At 39.0% G+C, this 23,966-nt stretch overlaps 1 protein-coding gene across 2 annotated transcripts in view; it reads right to left on the bottom strand.

Moving 5' to 3' along the window:
- LOC136857096 (enoyl-CoA delta isomerase 2) overlaps positions 1-23,966 on the bottom strand; it is a 165,326-nt gene that overhangs the window by 112,671 nt on the left and 28,689 nt on the right. For both annotated transcript variants that reach the window (XM_067135489.2, XM_067135490.2), the window contains exon 2: positions 9,774-9,949. In XM_067135489.2, the coding sequence (XP_066991590.2) occupies positions 9,774-9,949 (176 nt within the window). The remainder of the gene's footprint in view (positions 1-9,773; positions 9,950-23,966) is intronic.

Genomic DNA, 23,966 nt, shown 5'->3' with positions numbered 1-23,966 from the left:
AGATCTTCATTGGGGTAATCACATAAATATGATTGTAAATAAAGGGTACAGATCTCTATACATGGTTATGAGAGTATTTAGGGGTTGTAATAAGGATGTAAAGGAGAGAGCATATTTGTCTCTGGTGAGACCTCAACTTGAGTATGGTTCCAGTGTATGGGACCCTTACCAGAATTACTTGATTCAGGAGCTGGAAAAAATCCAAAGAAAAGCAGCTCGATTTGTTCTGGGCGATTTCTGACAAAAGAGTAGCGTTACAAAAATGTTGCAAAGTTTGGGCTGGGAAGACTTGGGAGAAAGGATCCGAGCTGCTCGACTAAGTGGTATGTTCCGAGCTGTCAGTGGAGAGATGGCGTGGGAGGACATCAGTAGATGAATAAGTTTGGATGGTGTCTTTAAAAGTAGGAAAGATCACAATATGAAGATAAAGTTGGAATTCAAGAGGACAAATTGGGGCAAATATTTGTTTATAGGACGGGGAGTTAGGGATTGGAATAACTTACCAAGGGAGATGTTCAATAAATTTCCAATTTCTTTGCAATCACTTAAGAAAAGGCTAGGAAAACAACAGATAGGGAATCTGCCACCTGGGCGACTGCCCTAAATGCAGATCAATAGTGATTGAAATTGATTGAATTGAAGAAGAAGGAAATGAAGGAGGATAAAGATATCCAACCTTTAACAGATAAGGTAGATGCTGGCAGAATGGAGGTCATTGATAGTGGGAAAAAACAAGATAAACGGACCCATTTAAAATTAAGGGATCGTTCTGATGCTGTCCTTATCAAACCAACAAACGGCAAGACTTTTGCAGATGTTTTGAAGGGTATTCGGAGTAAAATAAAACCGGAACAGAGCGGTGTGAGTGTTCGATCTATTCGTAAAACTCAGACAGGGGCGATTCTTCTCGCTTTTAATAAAGACACACAAAACGGGAACAGGGACAATTTTAATAAATCTTTAAGGGATGTCCTTGGAACGGATGGCGATGTGAAGACTTTAACTCCCCGCACTACCTTGGAAATTCGGGACATGGACAGGATCACCACTGCTTTAGATGTAGAGGAAGCTGTAAGACAGGATCTTCAGAATTTCGAAGGAGAACTGAAAGTCTCAATTAATAATCCAAACAGCAGAGGGCAAAAACTTGCTATCATTGAGATAGAAGATAAGGAGGCCCAGAAACTTTTAGATATGGGTAAAATTAAAATAGGATGGTTGGATTGTAGAATCCGAAAAAGGATCGTGGTATCTTGCTGCTTTCGATGTCTTTCGTATGGACGCCATGCACGAAACTGCAGAGGTGCAGATAGAAGCAAAATTTGTTTTAAGTGCGGAGAAGCCGGGCATAGGGCGGTAGGTTGCAAAGCAAATTTGAGATGCATAATTTGCGCAGACATTAACGTTGACGAAGCTAATCGAAGTCATGTACTTGGCTCAAAAGCCTGCACAGCGTTTCGTGAAGCTCTCGAAAAGGTTAAAACTAGCAGTAAATGATGAAGGTTATTCAGGAAAATATGCACAGGAGTAGAACTGCCAATGATCTTTTGACGCAGATGACCTTTGAGATAGGAGTAGATCTATTTCTTCTCAGTGAACCTTATCAAGACAGAGACCACCCAGGATGGTTCGTGGATAATTGTGGGACAGCTGCAATTTCGATACCAGATTTGGGTAGATGCCCAGTATCAAACCAAGGATGCGGAGACGGTTTTGTTTGGGTCCGCACTGGTAGATATACTTTAGTGAGCTGTTACTTTACACCAAATGAGTATCTGAATTTCAGGCTAAGCTGAACGGCCTAGAGGACGTATTACAAGGTTTTGACAACGGTTTAATCGTGGCTGGTAATTTCAATGCCCAAGCACTAGAATGGGGTATGCCACAGTATGACTCTAGAGGGCGCTGAACTATGGAGATGGCTGCTAGGCTGGGTTTGACGGTCACTAATATTGGAAATGTGCCAACCTTTCGACGACCAGGCTGTAGAGGAACCATACCGGACGTGACTTTTGTATCTGAGGACATCGTGTTGAATATCAATGACTGGGGGGTGATTGAAGAATACATGGGAAGTGATCACCAGTATATTACTTTTGTATTCTTCCTGAAACTTCACAGATTAATATTACATCATATAAACCAACGGTGGAATATAGAAAGTATGGACAAAGAAAAATTTCTTGCTCTCTTAAGAAATGAAATGGATAGTATAACAGAACAAATATGTTGTTATAAAGGGAAAGAAGCGGCTGAGAAATGTGTTGAGCTCACCATGGAGCTTATTTGGAGAGCATGTGATCTTTCCATGACTCGTAATACATTACGACACAAGAAGTGTTCAGCGTACTGGTGGACCAAAGATATTGCTGATCAGAGAAGACGTTGTCTGCAACTTAGACAGAAGGCACAGAGAGCACGAGTCAGCCATGAAGACACCTCACTCACAGCTGAGTATAAGTCGATGAAGAAAGAATTGAGAAATGCTATCAAAAAGAGTAACGTCGACAAATGGTGGAAAATGGCTAAAGTGGATGACGATCCATGGGGTTTAGGATACAAGATCGTTATGAAGAAACTTGGAAGTTTCTCGAACCCAATCATGGACTCAAATGCAATGAAGGATATTGTGGATACATTATTCCCAGATCATCCTGAGAGGTCTGCTGCTGATGATGATGATGACTTCATAGATGATGTGCCACTTTTTACACGAGAAGAATTGACGAGAGCGATTAGGTTCCTTAGAAATAAAAAGGCCCCAGGACCAGATAGTATTCCAGCAGAGATATTAAAGCTGATAGCAGATTTCTGTCCACAACTACTGCTGAAAATGTACAATAGCTGCCTGCTATCAGGTGTTCAGTGTTCGCTGGAAAACAGCTCAGCTAGTTTTAATAAGCAAAGGAAAATCTGGGGGCTATAGGCCTTTATGTATGCTGGATACTGCTGGTAATGGATTAGAGAAACTTTTGCAGCCAAGAATACTTTCAGCAGTTCAACTAGCTGGGGACCTCTCTGATCGTCAACATGGTTTTCGAGGAGGGCATTCGACAATCGATGCAGAATGGGAAGTGTTGAATACAGCTAAAAGGGCACAAATGGGTAATCATCACTCTCGACAAGTGACACTCCTTGTGACGCTGGATGTTAAGAATGCTTTCAACTCGATAAGTTGGAATGACATACTGGAAGCGCTTCAAAATACTTTCAAACTACTGGAGTATCTCATGCGCATAATGAGAAATTATTTGAAAGATCGTACTCTAGTATATCACACAGAAGATGGGCAGAGAGTGAAACGGCTCACAGCTGGTGCAGCACAAGGGTCCAACATTGGCCCAAATCTGTGGAACATAGTGTATGATGGATGTTGAAGTTAGAGATGCCGGAAGACACAATGCTAGTGGGCTATGATGATGATATAGCTGTTTTGATAGTTGCTCGAAATTTGGAGTTGGCTCAGTTTAAGCTAAATCAAGTAATGTGACGGGTGAAAGATTGGATGGCAAATCACAGATTACAGCTGGCAGATCATAAAACAGAGATTGTTCTCTTGACAAGAAAAAGGATCACGACCGTCATTCCAATGTATATTGGACAAACAGAAATCGAAACATCTAGAAGTATAAAGTACCTCAGAGGGACACTTGATACCAAACTTACTTTTTGGGATCATATCAAATGGGTGACAGATAAGGCGGTGAAAACAACGATTGCGCTGAGTAGATTAATGAGCAACGTTAAAGGTCCAAAGTCTAGGAAATGACGACTTCTGATGTCGATAGTTCACTCGACACTTCTATATGGTGCCGAAGTCTGGGCTGAATCTCTGAAGTTTGACTATGTTACATAAAAATATAATATTAAGTCATGGAAATTCACTAAGCTTGTATTTCAACGTTATGTTTACCTCCTGAACTAATATTAACAAGTGTATTTATTAAGGCAATGAGTACATTCAAATCTAACGTCAGTGCAGCCTACTTTTGTGTATCAATGATCAGAAGTATAATTATTAAGGCATATTAAAGCGCATAAATTTAAACCTGGCTTCAGCGCAGTTCAGTTTTGTCCCATTTATTCCACATCACTGGCAGCTGCACTCTTTCGGGTCGGGTCGGGTCGGGTCGCGTTGCTTGCTTGCTTGCTTGTTTGTTTGTTTGTTTGTTTGTTTGTTTGTTTGTTTGTTTGTTTGTTTGCTTGTTTGTTTATTGTAAATTATTTGCTCGTTTTCAGTTTTAGAATAGTCATTTCTATTTCCAAAGTATGTCAAAATCTGGATCATAATTCTGTAACCAGCACAGCTGTGGACATGACAGATTTCTTCCAGCACTAAATAAATGGAACAATTATAGGAAACTTCACGTAAAAGTCAACAAACAGTGCATAAAAGACTAATGGAAGACAATTCTAAAATAAAAAATAAAATATTTAGTAAATAAAAATATACTTACATAAAGACGCGCATGGTGCACTGGGTGTGCTATTTGTGATGTTGTGAACTTAAAAAAACATTTAATTTGCTTCTGTTGGAGAAATATTTATTTGACTTCTCATACAGACATATAGAACTGTACTGAAGGAATAGCTAACAACACAGGTCAGCAGACTGCTGGCACAACAATGTACATCTGTTTTTCTTTAAAATGTGGTGCACTCAATGCGCCATCGTGCATATTCAAGTGTTAATAGGAAAAAAATATAAACAAAGAACCAACTGTGAATCACTTTGACCAACTAGTAAGTTACAAGAATTATATTTTATACTTTTTATTGTTATTTTTGTAATGTATTATTTATATTTTGCAATTTTGTATGATAGGGTCTAAAAAAAATCCACAGCCTGTTTCCAGTCATTCGACCGGGTCAGGAATGGAATGAATGGAGCCCCCATCTAGCAGCGAGGATATGAATTGTGCCGCCTGCTGAAGCCTGTTGCACTCCTCTGGGGCAATGATTAATGAATGACAGATGAAATGAAATGATACTGGAGTGTGTTGCTGGAATTAAATATGACAGGGAAAACCGGAGTACCCAGAGAAAAACCTGTCCTGCCTCTGCTTTGTTCAACACAAATTTCACATCGAGTGACGGGGATTTGAAGCACGGAAGCCAGCGGTGAGTAGCTGACGTGCTGCCACTTGAGCCACGGAGGCTCTTATGATAGGGTCTAATATTATCATCATCATCATCATCCTAAACCATCTCCAGTTTCCCGGGTGTGGTATATGAGCCTCCTCCATCTCATCCTGTCCTTGTACCATTCTTCCTCCACCAACTTGTCCCAATCATGACCTCTCAGCATTACATCGCTCTTAACTAAATCTATCCATTTCCTTCGTGGCCTTCCCACGGGTCGTCTTCCTTCTGCCTTTCTGTCAAATTCCTTCCTTGCAGTTCTGTTTACTGGCATCCCCTTCATGTGACCAAACCACTTCAGTCTTGATACCTGAATCTTATTTAGGAGAGAATTGTCTATTCCTACTTCTTCTCTAATTTTCTCATTCCTAATCTTGTCTTTCCTGGTTTTCTGGATCATAGTGCGTAGGAATTTCATTTCAGCTGCCTGAAGTTTGGAATTATCTCTATTGGTCAGTGTTGTGGTTTCGAGACTGTATGTAAGAATTGGTGTATAATAGGACTTGTACAATGTCACTTTTGTTTTCATGGGTATTTGCTCATCCCACAGCAGGTGTCTTACCTGGTGGTAGAATTGTGTTGCCTTATTGATTCGATTGTTCACCTCATGTTTTGCTAGGTTGTCATTTGATATAACGCTACCCAAGTATTTGAAAACTGGAACGCTGTCCAGTTGAGCTTCATTTAACATGACTATTGGTTCTGCTCCTTCCCCATACACTTTCATCACCACCGTCTTGGTCTTGCTGATGTTTAAACCATATTTCTTAAACTCCTCATTCCAGCTTTGTATTCTCTCTCCCAATTCATCTTCTGAGTCACTCCAGATCGCAACATCATCTGCAAATGTGAAGGCTTTGATATCTCCATGTTCTTTCCTTTTAATAGATTTCATTACTACATCCATTACAATAATAAATAGAAGTGGTGACAATGAGCTGCCCTGCTGCACTCCTCTCTTTGTTTCAAACCAGTCCGACAAACCACATCCTACTTGAATACAGCTTCTGTTCCCACTATACAACATTTTCACTTTGTCTATGAGGCTATCTCGCACTTGAAGTTCTTTCATGCATTGCCAAATTCTTTCCCTTGGTACACTATCGTATGCTTTCTCAATGTCCAAAAATATTAGGAATAAAGGCTTGTTCTTCTCCCAGTATTTTTCCATTAGCATCCTAATTGCAAATATAAGGTCTGTAGTTGACCTTCCCGGTCTGAAACCATACTGCTCTTCTTCCAAAATTGGTTCAACAATATCTCTGATTCTGGTCTCTATTATTTTTTCCAATATTTTCAGGACATGAGACAGTAGTGTGATACCACGGTAATTAGTACATTTTCGTCGGCTTCCTTTCTTGAACAGAGGTACAATGATGCCCATCTTCCAGTCCTCAGGAATAGTATTTTCCTCCCATATCTTGTTGAGCAGTCTATAGAGCCATTGGATTCCTGGAACTCCCGCTGCTTTCAGCATATCTGCACTTAGTTCATCTACGCCCACTGCCTTTCCTTTCTTCATGTTCTTGAGCGCATTTTCAACCTCAAGCCATGTAATTGGTGGTTCAGTTGTGGTTCCTCGACTTGGCTCTCCTCTATCCGTTGTTATGTTTTCTTTATCTCCATTCAGCAGCTTTTCGAAATAGATCTTGAGTTCTTGTTTAATTTCTCCCTCTTCTTGTGCCAGAGTTCCATCATCACGTTCTATTGCTTTTATGGTCTCTTGATCCCTTCGCTTGTTTTTCACTACTCTGTATAGCAATTTCATATTTCCTCTACTGTCCTCTTCCAGTTTGTCTGCAAACTCATTCCATTTCTTCTCTTTTTCTTCCCTTACAATGTTCTTTACAGCAAGTTTCTTGTTCCTGTATACTCCTTGAAGTCTTTGTATTTCTTGTTCATTTCGTTCTTGACCCTGTTTTTGTTTCTCCTTGTCCAGTGCCTTCTTTATTTGGTTTCTTTCTTTCACCGCTGTTTTCACTCTATCATTCCACCATGGTGTCTCCTTTTTTCTTTTGATAGAACTTGTAACTCCACATAGGTTTTTGGCTTCTCCCACAAAGGTGTCTTTGAAGGCCTTCCATTCTTCATTAACGCTGGTTACTTCACACTTCGGCAAACTCTGTTGAATCCTTAGTTTGTATTCTTCCTTTATTTGGACTTCTTGCAACTTCCAAGTTTTAATCTTTGGTTTTTTCGTAATAAGTTTCTGCGTTTCATTTGTCTTATGTTTGAAGTCTACTACCAACAATCTGTGGTCACTGTCCATGCTTTCACTAGGGATGACCTTTACATCTGTGATGTACCTGCCACCATCTTTATTTGTGATTACGTAGTCAATCAATGTTCTATACTGGCCATCCCAACTGTACCTTGTTATTCTGTGACTGTCTCTTTTTTTGAAGAATGTATTTTTGATCATAAGATCATTTCTTCTGCACAGATCTAATAGTTGTTCTCCTTCTGGGTTCCTTTGTCCAAATCTATGTGGACCAATGATGTTCTCGTACCCAAGTCTGTCTACCCCAACTTGCGCATTTAGATCTCCAATAATAATAACATTTTCCTCATTAACTGTATCTTCCAGGTCTTGTCGAAATTTCTCTTTGTCTTCCTCACTGCAGCCTGTCTGTGGGGCATACACTTGTATGATAGTGTACTTAGTGTTCTCCAGTTTCATGGACATTTTAATGATTCTATCACTTTTGCAGATAACTTCAGCAGTAGCATCAGTCCTTTCGTTAATTAAGAATCCAACACCATTTTTCGCTACCTTCTCCTGTCCACTCCAGTATAATTTATAACCTCCACGAAGTGTCTTACTTCCAATCCCTTTCCATTTGGTCTCACTTAATCCCAAAATTGATATTTTTCTTCTATCCATCATGTCTAGGAGTTCTTCTAACTTTCCAGTTAATGATAGAATGTTCATAGTTCCAATTCGGTATTTGGGTCTCTTTTTTATTTGGGGTTTCCTTTCAGAACATTGTATATCATCAGCCTTACGGTCATCATACTTTACAATTGTCTGATAGGACGTGTCAGTCTGGTCTATAATATTCTTTCCGAGGCTCTTTTTCTTATTGAAAGCAACTATACTCAATACTCTCCTGCTGACTTGCTAGGCCTAACGCATAAGAGGATTTTCTTTCAGGGTTTACTCCCTTAGCCTTTGAGGATGCCTTCCTCGTCCTACAAGGCAGTAGGTTCCATCTGTACACCCCAGAAGGATGGGTTGCCTCTTCCGCCATCTCCGCCGTACCGAAGTCCATCTTCTCCGCCGTAGATGCCGTTGAGGTCTTCACCCTTAACCCAGGGCAAGGGCCCTCCATATTTATGACCCCTGGAGAGAGGGTGTCCCAGTATTTTAAAACCCCCAGGAATTGGGCTACCTGTTGGTCCACGGGTTGTATTGGTTATTTCAACCAGCCCTACATACTGTAGGGGCCCCCTATCCGCCACCTGGGGACGCGCTCTGTAGGGGTCAGGTTCCCCTGGTTACTTATTGGAAGTTAACCCCACCCACAAGGAGTAAGGTTATTTGCAGAGAGGGTCTAATATTAATTAATATAAATTATGTAACTTACTGCTTTGATTGAGTTTTCCCCACTCTAACTCCATGCTTCTCCTTTCTTCACTACATCTTTGTAGTCTTTATGGTTGGTATTGTATAAAAAAGCAAGTTTGCAAACTAGGTCAATCAATTTCTCTGTTTTATCAGCCTTTTTTCCCCTCGGTCTGTTGCAAACTCTGTGAAAATTCACAACTGTCTCCATGTCCATTGTGAATTAGACTGTCCCAGTCATAAAACGAAACCAGGACTCTCTGAACTGAAGGCCACTAAACTGGCCATTCAATCAGTGAGCCAGACTATATTAATTTTAAAATGCTAAGTAATATAATCAAAGATAGGAAGCAAAAGAAGAGGATGGGATTGCTCACAAAAATGAGCACAATGGTGGCTACAATTTTTCCAATGGTTTCCAATTTTCACACCAGGCAAATGCCGTGGCTATACCTTAATTAAGGCCACAACCACTACCTTCCCAATCCTAGCCCTTTCCCCACCCTTCTATCAATGAAAACCTTTGATGTGTTAGTACAATGTTAAATCACTAGCAAGAAAAAAAAAAAAGAAAAAAAAAAGGCTGGTATAAAGGAAGAACCAGAAAGAAAACAAGGGCAGATGTGGAAATACAAATGGAAAAGGACCTATTACACAACTTCATACCCTATTATCTTCACAAATGAACTCTCTTCATAATTTCTGCAAATATGATCAGAAACAAACTTGTTAGATGCGAATAAGATCTGGAAAAACTGACATTGTTGGCTAAGGCAATACTGTGTAAAAATGTGAAGTTCTTCATTTTCCATTTGTGTTTTCATGTTTGTGTTTTTCTATCCTTCCTGTTAGTCATTTTACCCACACTTCCTTGCTACTGTGTTCTCCCTACAATATGTTTCTATCCTTTCATTACTCACACAGGAGTTAGAGTAGCAGTACCTCTACTGATGGCATTATGACTGTCTCTAATGATTTATATTTACTTGATTATGCAAAATATGTTTTATTGTTTATTTAGCTAAATGGCTTAGGTATCATAAACATGGCAATAGACAAAACTTACTGCAAATTCATAGATGTTTCTTGTATTACAACATCAATATCCTTCTGAGCAAATTCTGCAAAAGAACTGATGTCATTTCCACTGCTGTAGTATTCACCAGTTCCAGTGAGAGCTGTTATAACTACACTTTCATCCTTAATGGATTCTTCTAGGGCATCTTTGATCTCCAGGTACATCTAATACAAGAAAAATTACATTTTTTATAGTAAAAATATCAAAAAATTACTTCTTTTCCAAATTATCATGAGTCACATTCTTAAATACTTCCTGCTGGTCATACATGCATATATCTGAAGTAAATGCTACAACCTAGACAGACTCAACTCGACTCGACTCACCTCACCTCACCATTTATTTATTTATTTATTTATTTATTTATTTATTTATTTATTTATTTATTTATTTATTTAAAAGTACATAGGTTTTACACCCAATTAAGTACCTTCTTGACATTCAGTAACAATCTGTATCTATGAAGTTAAAGTTTAACAAAAACAGTTAAAAATCAACACAATATGTTCCTCTCTCTCTCTCTCTTTATTCATGACATGATTTCATACTTTTTTGTACCTTTCCATTATGTATACAGGAGTTAGAGTAGTATTACCTCAATGATAGCACCAATACAATTTGTGCATCACTTTAAATATTCTCCTTTAATATATCAGCATATCTAACACTAAAAGTAAAATCTCTCAATTAAAATGAATCGAACAGAGAAAATTTACTGGGTGGAAACTCATTACACATTCATCAACATGCATGAGTCAAGAGATATTCCTTTTGATTGGTTAAAATGCACCTTTGTTCTGATACTAAAGAACGAGTCTCCAAAGAAATGCAGCGATTTTCACTTTTTAAATATCACGAGTCACATTCTTAAATACTTCTTGCTGGTCATACATGCATGTAATGAGTTTCCACCCAGTAAATGCGAAAACCTAGACCACTCAACTTGGGTTCATGAAAGGTATAGGCAAACAAGAAGCCCTATTCTGTATAAACATCCTATTACAGAATTGCTACAACATGAATAAAGATGTTTTTTGTAAGCTTTGCCAATTATGAGAAAGCATTTGGTCAAATAAGACACACCACAATGATAGATTTACTGCAGGCAGATAGTGTTCACAGCAGGGACGTGCACATAATCAGAAACTTGTATTGGAGACAGAGTGTAGAAATTCAATTTGAAGGACTGACATCATCAGATATTGAAATCGAGAGATGAATCTGACAGGGATGTATTCTTTCCCACCTGCTTAACCTTTATTCTGGTAGTGTGTTCAGAGAAGATTGTGATTCATTTTCCATGGCTTCTCTTCCTGCCACAAATTTTTTAGCCCACTCATACACTCAAGTCTGCGAAAGTGTTTCTTCTCCACACTGTGCGCGGAGTCGTCTCAAAATTTTGGAAGGTTGGGTGCCTTATTTTGCGAGAAATTTTATAATGATGCATTGCGCAAGAGACGTGTGCAGCTCTTGCTCATTCACGGTGTACCGAAGCAGCCCAGCTCTCCACCGTCGTTTGCGCGTGCAAACTCCTTCTCCAGACAGCTCCACCAACATCCTGGCAAAACCCCGCCTCAGAATTATTACTAAGAGCAGTGGTACATTCAAATTTCTGTTTATATTTGATCTGCCCTCGTACTGGTAGAGAAAAAAGTCTCACTCTGATATAGCCTGGTTTACATTCCATAAAATGAGGTCAGTTCTTTGCAAGAGAACCTCAACTTAAAGGGGTTAAATGTTATGTGTGGTCAGTACTTTTATATGGTGCAGAGCCATGGATACTCAAGTCTGACACCATTAGTCAGTTACAGGCATTTGAGATGTTAATGTATAGAAGAATTCTTCGAATATCCTGGGTAGACAAGGTTTGGAATAATAAAGTCCTGTTATGATTTAATGCAAGACATGAACTTATAAGGACAGTGAAACGCTGGAAAATTTGATACAAAAGCAAGTTAATCTAATTAATGTTATGGTAAAACAGTAGAGGTGTTATACCCTTGGCTTTGCTCATCCTTTATCCTTGTGCTGTCATTTAGGTTGTCTATTTGAACAAAGTGGATAGCAATTTACGGATAGGTCTATATAAGAAACGGGGTGAAATATCAAATCCAAGTAATTATAGAGGGATATTTGTGAAAATGAAATGCAGCAAAGAAGAGGCTAGATAATGAAAAACAGAAATAATTCCACCAAGAAGATGAAATTCAGTACCTGGCACAGGAGTACCCAAATAAGAAACTATTTCTGAAGTGCCTGATTAAAGAAGAAAAGGAAAATTGTTAGGATGAGTTTACTGCCAGGTTAACAGAAGACTGTGGAAGTAATAGGAAGTTGCTTTATAAAGTAACCAAGAACAGAAGAAGAGAGCATGACAATATCCTTGCACTGGAAACAGATGATGGGAACCTGGTGAAGACAGATAAAGGCATCACAGAAGAGATAAATAACTACTTCAGTACTTTATTACAGGGAGAAAGTATTGGAAATTATATCAGTGAAGATTGCAGTTTTAAGTGCGAGTGATGGAGCACAAAACCAGGTAACATGTTTAGAACTGGAGTCAGAGCTGAAGAACATGAGAAATGGTAAGTCCCCAGGGTATTTTTTTCTTAAATTTTAATTATTTTTTTTACAATTTTGCTTTACATTGCACCGACACAGATAGGTCTTATGGTGATGATGTGATGGGAAAGGCCTAGGAATGGGAAGGAAGTGGCCATGACTTTAATTAAGGTACAGCCCCAGCAATCACCTGGTGTGAAAATGGGAAACCACTGAAAACCATATTCAGGGCTGCCGACAGTGGGGTTCGAACCCACTATCTCCCAGATGTAAACTCACAGCTGCACACCCCTAACAGCATGGCCAACTAGCCCGGTTCCCCAGGGTTTGATGACCTCACTGCCAACAAGATAAAGGCAGCTGGAGCACAAAGCATACAGTGGTTGTATAGAGTATTTTTTGGCATTTGGGAAGAGAACAGGATACCACAGGAGTGGACGAAAGGCATCAACTTTCCCCTGTATAAAAAGGGAAACAGGAAGAAATGTGGAGATTATAGGGTCATCACTCTACTTTTTCACTCAGTCAAACTTCTGAAGGAAATAACTGAAAGAAGACTCAGAAAAATAGTAGAACCCTTACTGGAGGAGGAGCAACATGGCTTCAGGAAGAACTCTACAGACCTAATGTTTTCAGACAGAATGCTAACAGAGAAGCCCTGGGAATACGGAAAGAACTTAATGGTGGTTTTTATGGATATCGAGAAGGCCTACGACGGTGTTCCGAGGACGATGATCTGGAAATGCCTTGAAGGTATAGGTGTGCCAAACTGCCTGATTGATATAGTAAAGATGCTCTATTAAAAATGCTTTAACTGTGTCCAAATAGGAGATGAAAGATCAGACTAGTTTAATACCAAGAGAGGAGTCCAGCAGCAAAGTGCCTTGTCACCACTCCTGTTCGTCATCATCATGGATTGGATCATAATATCCATCAAATAACATTACATAGAGCTTAACACTCTAATGTGTGCAGATGATGTTCTTATTTGGGGAGAAAATGAAGCAGAAGTACAGGAGAAACCAAATCTTTGAAATGACAAGTTTAAATAAAATGGACTAAACATGTTTTAAAAAAACTGTTGAAATGACTATCAACAGAAAAGGCACAGATTCAAATATTTTTCTGGAGTCACAATCTGTTTCTAACTTCAAATACTTTGAGAGTATCATTTCAAAAGAAAACACAATAAAATAAGAAATATTTAATAGGGCTCAAAATGCTACTCAATTTTATTTTCAAGTGAGAAATCTGCTGTGCGAAGATAAGATACCCCAGAAAGCAAAACTGATCATGTTTTATTCCTACTTCATTCCATTTCTCACCTATGGACCCTTGACAACAAGGCTAATAGTAAATTACAGTTAATAGAAACGAAATTCATCAGAACAATGAACCAAAAGACCAGGAAAGGCAAGATTAGATATGAAGCAAACAGGAAGGAGGCTGGCATCAAAATACCTCTTACCAACCTTTTAGGAAGAAGCAGGCTACAATGGTTTGGACATGTAATGAGGACAGAAAGAGGGAGAACAGCAAGGAATTACCTTGACAGAGAAGTGAGAGGGAAGAGACCAATAGGGACACCAAGGAATCGATGGATAGACACAGGGAAATTGGAAGCCAGCAAGAGGAATGTCATGTGGGAGGAAATAAGAGGAATAGAAACTATATTCTGACAAGAAGAAGTAGCGAGCGCTTGTACACCACACCCAAGAAACTAGAGCTGGAAATAATGATCCTTTTTATACTCACTCAGTAAGATATATAGATGAATCACCTAAAACTATCACTCCGAATATTTCTGAAATGAGATATGTGTAATTGCTGCATTGTTTTCATAGAGTGGAAGTACATACAGTAGTTCACAAATGAATACCAACAATGCTTGGAAAGTAGTTTCTGAGCACTAAGTTTATGTTTTTTAATGGAACCATGCTTGATGAATACTGAATTTTCACGACCACATTGTAATCGAAATCGACTTTCAACCGATTAGGTCGTGTTACGTACATTTAGCACGTGTTGAAGGGATGTTAAGTACAGAACTAAAATGGCCAACCAGACACCAGTGGATCCGAACCCACAACCTCCCAATTTTGCATCGGTTGCTCTACCAATTGAGCTATGGTGGCCTAGGTCATCTCTGTTCTGTTGCAAATTCTGTTGCTACAGGTCTCGCACTACTGCGATCACACTGTTTAGTGCGTTTAAGTCACCCGTTGGGGGCCAAGTCAATGAATATTGAATTTTCACGACTGCATTGTAATCGAAATTAACTTTCAACCTGTTAGGTCTGTTACGTACATTTAGTACGTGTTGAAGATATGTTAAGTTCAGAACAAAAATGGTCAAACCAGACATCAGTGGGATCCGAACCCACAACCTCACGATTTTGCGTTGGTTGCTCTACCAATTGAGCTATGGTTTCCTAGGTTATCTTTGTTCTGTTGGAAAGGATCTAAGCTACAGGTCTGGTACTACTGCCATCACACTGTAGAGTGGGCTTAAGTCGCCCATTCGGAAGCCACTGGTGTCCGGTTGGCCATTTTTTTCTGTACTTCACATCTCTTCAACACGTATTAAATGTACGTAACATGGCCTAATAATTCAATTGAAAGAAGTTATATAATGGTTCAACCTTTTCAATACATGTAGAATTAGAAATGTAATGTTACATTACTAGTTGATTATAAGCAGTACCGGTTTCGACCACTATCATCATCAGCCAGTCACATAAGATATAAAAAACAATGCACAGGAAAATAACAGGTGATGTATAAATTTTCCACTAGTTGTAGTTCATGAATTATTATATCACTTATAGCAGTATCACTGTGTGCTGGAAGTTCTTAAAATCTTGAAAAGGCCGAGGATCAATCACATAAAATGAAGCCAGACATATGTTCTTGGAGAGCAATAATACTTATGTGCAAATGGCACTAAATGTTTATGAAACTCATGAAAAATTTAAATAGTTCTAGGATCAAGTTTGTAAATGTTGCTAGGCAAGAAATCGTATAATACAGATTCTTCAAGTTTGGAGATGCAGAACAGTTGACATAAAAAACAATAATTGTGAAGAAAAGTTAAAAAGCACAATATTAGAACTACTACTCCTCCTTTATTCCCCTATCCCATCCTTTCCTTTCTTCTTCCTTCATTACACTTCCCGCTCTATTAATCATCTCCTAACTAATTCAGCCACTCGCTATATATAATTCATTTAAAAAAATATTATTTCACCTACTTTAGTCATTATTTATATTCTATTCCACACCTATTTTATCTTCTATTAACATCTTTGTTTCTCTCTTTTTCTTTTCCGCACTGAACTGGGTATTATAATATCACTTATGGTTCAGATCATTATAACATTTAAATTTAAACCTTACGCTACCTCAAGAACTACCTGAGCTCTTATCTTCAAGAAATCACACGCTATGTAAATGTGATTCTCAATTGTTCTAATATTGCGCTTTTTAACTTTTCTTCATAACTGTTATTTATATCAACTGTTCTGCATCTCCAAACTTCAAGAAGCTGATGTAAGAAATTTTATAAACCTTACTATATATTTCTATTGTCAAGTATATTACACTTATTATACGATTTCACGTCTAGCAACGTTTAAAAACTTGATCCTAGAGCTATTAAATTTTTCATCAAGTTTCATAAACATTTAAAAACATAGTGCTATTAGCACAAAAGTTTTACTGCTCTCCAAGAACTTACGTCTGGCTTCATTTATACGATTGATCCTTGACCCCTTCAAGATTTTAAGAACTTACAACATGCAGTGCTACTGCTATAAGTGTTAAAATACTTCATGAACTACAACTAGTGGAAAATTTATACATCACCTATTATTTTCCTGTGCATTATTTTTTATATTTTATGTGATTGGCTGATGATGACCTGGAACAATAATGGACCATCTATACTGGTATTACAGTGGTCGAAATGGTACCACTTGGAATCAACTAGTAATGTAACATTACATTTCTAATTTTATATGTATTGAAAAGGTTGAACCATTATATAACTTCTTTCAATTTAATTTTGAACTCAGTTCAATATGGAACATAATGAAATTCTCATCTTTAAATACACGACCTAATAGGCTGAAAGTCAATTTTGATTACAATGTTGTCGTGAAAATTCAATATTCATTGACTTGGCTCTCAACGGGCGACTTAAACGCACTCTACAGTGTGACGGCAGTAGTGCCAAACCTGTAGCTTAGATCCTTTCCAACAGAACAAAGATGACCTAGGCCACCATAGCTCAATTGGTAGAGCAACCGACGCGAAATTGGGAGGTTGTGGGTTCGGATCCCACTGGTCACTGGTTGGCCATTTTTGTTCTGTACTTAACATCCCTTCAACACGTACTAAATGTACGTAACACGACCTAATAGGTTGAAAGTCGATTTCAAACCATGCTTGTTAGTGGCTCTTATTGCAGGGCTCTAGTGCAAGTAGTTAATGAAATGCTGTGCTTCCATCCAATAGAATGCCATGCCTCCATGCAATGTGGTGTACACTGAGAGATATCCTGATAGTTGCCACTGATGCTTTCGCGGCCGTACTTATACACATGATAATGTATAGGCTTTTGAGTTTATGCCGTGTCAAGAAAATAAGATGAAATTCTTTACGTTTCGCAGAGAACTGTGCTCTGTGTCCTCAGAAGAAATCTCGACTGTCCACGAGAAAGGCTTCTTTAAAATTTAGACGTTATAATAGAAGTGGAAATGGTATGTTCATTCACCACCAGATGGCTCCCAGGACGTGGCACAATGCTAACGTTCGAAGTGGAGGCCGACCAAACCAAGAATCAGTCTAAGCGGTTCATATAACGTGTGTACATAACATATGACACTGACAGGTGTATGATATAGACACAAGCCTAGAATGAAACATCTGGCGACGAGGAACATACGAATTTGGAAAACACCGAGACGAAATAACAATAATGAAAGGACAGGGAAGGGAACGACCTACGTAAATATACAGTATCATCCTGATAGTTGTCACCCATCTCTGTGCCTATTTGCGAACCTTTCTAATCAACAACGTGAAACTGGGAGACTAACACAACGAAGATGTACCTGAAACAAACGAATGACTGGAGAAGAGGGTGAAATTAATGTTCTAGCAGATGTTGATGTGGATCTCCACTTTAGCACCCAGGCTATCACGAGAGGAAGTAGCAATAGTCAGGCACCTGTACTATGTATTCTGCACCATCATATCCATATCATGTCTCTCTCCATCAAGAGCTACATGAAAATAATTTTCAGAATTGTGTCAATTTCTGTAAATGGATATGAAGGTGATACGTCTTGTTTATGGACGAGGCAATGTTTACAAACTATGGCTATGTCAACCTTAGAAATAGGCATTACTGGAGAGTAAACAATCCCCGCTAACTTCACCATGTGGAAAGTCAACGTCTGTGGAGTGTAAACATGTGGTGCAGAACAGTGAACCATCATCTAACAGGAAATTTTTTTCATAAATAGGTCACTGAATGCCAACAAGTATGTCACCTTCCTAACACACAAATGTTCACCAATGTTGGAGAACATTCCATTGCAGAGAAGGTAGAACATGTGATATCAGATTGTTAAGTGCCCACTTCATAGAGCAAGACTTAGTACAGCTTGTCTTGGACAAATGTTTCCTGATCACTGAATTGGGTGAAGAGGACCTGTAAGCTGGTCATCCTATTCCCTCCCGATTTGACACCTCTAGACTTTTTCTGTGAGGAAAGCTAAAATATGTAGTCTACAAGGAAATACTGACTACACCAGATGACATGAAACATTGTACTGAAGCAGACAGTACAGACATTTCTTCTGAAATCCTATGGCACGTGCAATGATCTTTGAGTTAAAGGCCGGAAGCATGTACTGTAGGTAATAGTCTCTTTCTGAACACAGCTGGTAAACATACACATATGGGTGGGGTAAGCACACATACCCTATTAGCGGCCCATCAACTGAAGCGGACAGCACCCCCAGACGTAAATGATAATATTTTATGAACTATTTGCACATATGCAGTAGCGGCCTGCAACAAAACGCCAATGTGATTCTAATCACCTCTATTTTTATTTTCTTCATGTTAGAGATTTTTCCATTTAAAAACAAACTTTACACTTGAAAACCACTTTTCAAGCATTACTGGAATTGCTGTGTGGGCTACATTTATGAGTCTCTGCATGTACTTCCATTCTGCAAAGACAACACATCCATTGCACATTTCACTTCAGATTTATTTGTGGTGGTAGTTTTAAGTGATTCATCCTGTATACAGGGACAATGGCAAGAAGAATCATGAATTAGACACAGTGGTGGTAAATCCTGTTGAGACATCAATCAGGATTGAGAAAGTGAGGGAGGACAAACGATAATAATACTAGTAAAAAGCTATGATGGATAAATACTTGTGAAGGAAAGGAGGCAAATTGTACATCACTGCAATCAATATGGAGAAAGCTTTTGATTTGGTGAGTAGATGGGCTATCATCTATAAGCTGAGTGAAATTGGGCTGTCAAGGAAGATAAGAGCAGGACTGTAAACTGTCTGCAAAACAACAACAACAACAACAACAACAACAACAACAACAACAACGACGACGACGACGACGACGACAACAACAACAACAACAACAACAATGAAGAAATATGCACAAATTTGCATGAATATTAGTTATGGTATTTTTGCTGTACTCTGACATTGACTTGGCAATATTTTTGCATTGTTGAATATGGTAGCAGTTGCAGGTTTCACCACAGAGTTAGCCCATGTATTCTTTGTTGACTTTGTAGTATGATTGGGTAGCGCACAGTTTATGATGGAATTCATGGGCAGGGGGTCTGGTGAGATGGCACATCTTCATTTGCTTATGTCCATTTGTGAGCCATCATAGTATCTATGGCATAAATGTCCTCCCATATATATATATATATTCTGTTTTCCTTTTTTTCTTTTTCAGTGGTTGTGCATACTGCAAAGTGTGTGGTAGTGGTAACTGTAGTCTGAAATCTTCCAAGAAAAAAGGTTCAGTGATTAATTCATAGGCTAAGCTTAAAGTTCTTTCCTAGAATCTTGCTTTAGTCCCTTAAATCATCCTCAGGTCCATTATTAACTCTTTCACTTTGGCGTAGCAAGAGTACAGTGGCATAACCCTCTGGACGCGAGCAGCGAGAGGCTCTCTGAGCCCGCTGTACAAGATACTTGTCTCGCTCCGCTCTCCTGTCCGCATGCAGCATACAGCTTAAGGAGAGAACAGGAAGAGGTTAAAATGTATTTTATTTTTAATGCGGACCTCCACTTGCAGCCACCTTCAAGAAAAGTATCTATTAGTCGCCTCACACAGAAGAGTTATGATACTCGTGTTAAAAAACAGCTGAAAGAAACTTAACATGCTAGCAATGTCCACTAAACTTTTCAGTCCAGAATTAGCTGCATCAAAATCACGTTTCTTTGGATTCAGGTTCTTCTTTTCCCAATGTAGCTTTCTGCTCAGTGGTTCAGGCACCTGGTCTTCATCCTCACTATCTTCATCTGCAGTTGAATAGTCGAAGTAGGCCAAACTTTTGTTTGAAGTAGAAGGCATGATTGAAGTTGTTCCGTCAGCAGAATCAGATGATAAATCACTATCATCGTCATCTTCTCCAAAGTCACTATCCAATATGAGGGCTTGAGCTTCCTCTGCAGTATAAATATTTCCTCCATCATCAGGCCTTTCACAATTTAGAAGCAACTGAAAGCTAAATCAAGAAGCACAAGCATGTCAACACAGGGGAGCAACTAAGCGTGAAGTGAGTAGCATACCGGACACATTGCTTTCATTTTCGAAATGGTTACTCCTGTCACCTGTTGATCATAGCTGTAACTATAGACTCCCAAGTCAGCCACAAGAGACCTCCAAGATCGAACTTCCCCAGCAGTCTAGCATAGCGAAATGGAAAACAGCCGAAAGACACACGACTACTACAGCAGTCGATGGGCTATGAGGCACAGCTCCAGCACAACTGTTTCAGCAGTCCACCAGGTGTGCGGCACAGCTTCCTCCCGACTGTTACAGCAGTCAACTGGAGTGAAAGGGTTAATAGCTTCTTCCAGGTAATCTCTTTACCGTAGGTTACAGTGCAGCTTATCACCAATTGAAAAATTCTCATTGCTGAGATTTTGTAGAGATTTTTTATATGGCTTTCGTGGTGCTGGCTGATTTTCACCCATTAATATATATTTTTATTTGCCTGTTGTCCGTAGTCTTTCTGAGGTATCTGAAGGTCTGTGCAGTTTCCAGGACCTTGTTTTAAAACATTTTTTGTTGTCTGTGCCACTGCCTCCTTTTCTGAAGATTATTTGATGCGCTCTGTTCTCCTCTGCATATATCTATTACCAGTTTGTTGACAGCCTTCTGGAGTGTGGATAGGGTAGTGGATGCCAGTGTTATATGTGTTATCTCCTTATGTTCTGTTATTTGGGATATGTCTGCCATTGCTATATTGAATAGTATGGGATTCATGGGAGTGGTGGTGATGGTGGTTTAAGAGGAAGTACAGCTAGACAATCATCCTCTATTAACATTAATCAGAGTGAAAAAATGGAAGAGTTCCAACACTTCAAAAAATGAAGGTATCGGCCAAAGAAAGAAAAGCGTGATAAAGAGCATGACAATGAAAGACTCCCAAGGCCTCAGAAACCTAATACTGTCACAGTCAGAAAAGAACAAGAGTCGACCAAGGGAGGTCGGATAAGATAGATAAAAGTGAGGAACCTGGCACAAGTAAGTAGAAGCAATGCCAGGACTCAGCTTAGACCCCCAAGGTCACAAAACACACTCCCAAGTTGAGATGGTGGTGGTGATTTTGTTTTAAAAGGAAGTACCACTAGGTAATCATCCTCTCTGAAGAAATTAAGTGGAAAATAAATTTAAAATAAAACAAAATTATTTATTCAATGAAGGAATTTCAAAACGAAGTACAAAATAAAACAAAAAGATATTCAATTAAGCAAAAAAAAAAATCACTAACGAATCAAAAGGGAACGTGAGTTCCCTGACTATACCCTTGATTAATCCACTGTCACACATAAAGCGGATGACAAGATCAGCAGTAGTCGCATCATCAGCTAGTATGTGATTGAGTGTCTCCGGCAGACCGAGGCTCCATCTCAGGCCAGAGAGATCGGTGCACTCTGTGAAGATGTGGGCCACGGTGAAGTCGGCGCCACAAGAACACACTGGGTGAGTCTTCTCTCTTTAGTAGAGAAGAGTGCGTAGATCGTCCGTGACCTACCTCAGCCTACACAATACTATGGCCTCTCTCCATGAAGGTCGGAAAGACGACCACCACACAGTAGTTGTCTTCTTAATTGCTTTTAGCTTGCTGGAGGTTTGGATAGCTAGCCACTCTGATTCTCAGGATGCCAAATATCTATAGCAGGTACACTTATAGGTCTTTGAGGCAAAAGTACCGCTTCCTTTGCAGCTTCACCCGCAAGTTCATTTCCCACAATCTCAGCCTGGCAAGAAAGTCATGAATCTGCTGCATCAATGAGTGTTGCAAGAAACAGATTTCAATAGACTGCAGAGAACTTAACTAGTCAGTACACATGAGAAAATGGTTTCTTTCATCACCCAGTGCAAACTGCAGAGCTTCTAAGATGGCGTAAAGCTCCGCATTATACAGGCCACAATACATACACTAGGAAGCGAGATCTTCATGCTTATATCATCGGTAATGAAAGAGCAACCAACATTTTCTCTGATCTTAGAACCATCCGTGAAGATATGTCTCGGGGCTGGATACTGGTGAATGAAGTCCTGGAAATACCTCCGATAAACCGAAGAATCTGTGTTCACCTTGGGTCCATGGAGTAGATCTAGCCTTATGCCTGGTCATGGAACTAACCACGGAGTTACCTTGCTAAAAGTCTACTCAAGACAACCACCGATATCTATATTTAAATCTATCTATCTATTGTTTCTTACAATTTAAAGAAGTATTGTGTCCTAATTCACCATATCAATGAATAAAGAAAATAATGAAATATTATGAAAATGATCACCACATAAAATTTTGTTGAACCGAATGAGAATACCTGTATAAATTTAGGATCAAGATTTTTCTTTTTTTCTTCTTTTTGTTCCTTAAATGATCAAATGCTTTAAATTGAAAAAAAAAAAAAAAAAGATAGTGTTATATTGTTTTATTCTTTAAGCTGACATCGCTGATGAAGGGAATGGATGATTTCCCAAAACATGTATGGTAAAATAAATAGTTTTTAATCATTATAAGGTGTACTGACAAGGCGGACTCAAGTAAAACTATTTTAAATAGTTCTGTAATAGATTTCAGACAAGTCAACACAGGATCAAACAACCATATTAACCTATTACGATAACTAGATCAGAAAGAAAGAGAACAGAAGCTTTTGAAATGTGGTGTTACAGAAGAATGCTGAAGGTGAGATGGATAGATCGAATCACAAATGTAGAGATATTGAATCGAATTGGTGAGAGGAGATCGATTTGGCTAAATTTGATGAGAAGAAGAGATAGAATGATAGGACACATCTTAAGACACCCAGGACTTGTTCAGTTGGTTTTTGAAGGAAGTGTAGGTGGTAAGAACGGTAGGAGTAGACCAAGGTATGAATATGACAAGCAGATTAGAGCAGATGTAGGATGCAATAGTTACGTAGAAATGAAAAGGTTAGCACAGGATAGGGTGGCATTGAGAGTTGCATCAAACCAGTCTATGGACTGATGACTCAAACAACAATATAGTCAAGTTTAACAACAATCTATATTTAACTCATGACACAAGCTATCAATACCAATATAAAAGGTCCGTTATTGGACATTATAAATTTTCCAGCTAACTCATTCCTGGTTGCCAGCGCTTCGCCCCAGTGTGCTAAGTTGGGCTCATCGGTTGGTAAATAGCACACCCACCAAGATGCATGGCTAGTGCATACTGTGAAGGCCACTGCGTAGGCTACTTGTAGCCAATGCAGTATGAGAGTTTATCTCATTACCAAAAATTGATGCCTGCCTGGCCATCAGATTATATAGATGTTGATTCCAGTAGGAAACCTGAAATATTTGTCCCGAATGAGCAAATTTATAATACCAATATAAACGGTCCATTATTGGACATTATAAATTTTTCAGCTAACTCATTCCTGGTTGCCAGCGCTTCACCCCAGTGTGCCAAGTTGGGCTCATCAGTTGGTAAATAGCACACCCACCAAGACACATGGCTAGTGCCTACCGTGGAGGCTACTGCGTAGGCTACTTGGAGCCACTGGCAGTGCCAATGCACTATGAGAGACTTTATCTCATTACCAAAAATTGATGCCTGCCTGGCCACCAGATGATATAGATGTTGATTCCGATAGGGAACCTGAAATATTTGTCCCGAATGAGAAAATTTATAATACCAATATAAATGATCCGTTATTGGATATTATAGGCGAATGTTCCTGGGAAGTAGCCTTCCCAGACGACGTTGGCAATAATGCACTTGTTTGTTTCTCATATGGTATAAGTAACTTCTTTGAACCATCAGTACTCTGCATTACTGATAAT

This window comes from Anabrus simplex, chromosome 1, assembly GCF_040414725.1.
Source record: "Anabrus simplex isolate iqAnaSimp1 chromosome 1, ASM4041472v1, whole genome shotgun sequence".
Taxonomy (NCBI): domain Eukaryota; kingdom Metazoa; phylum Arthropoda; class Insecta; order Orthoptera; family Tettigoniidae; genus Anabrus; species Anabrus simplex.
Note: the sequence above shows the minus strand (reverse complement) of the source record. Positions and strands in the feature narration are given on the sequence as shown.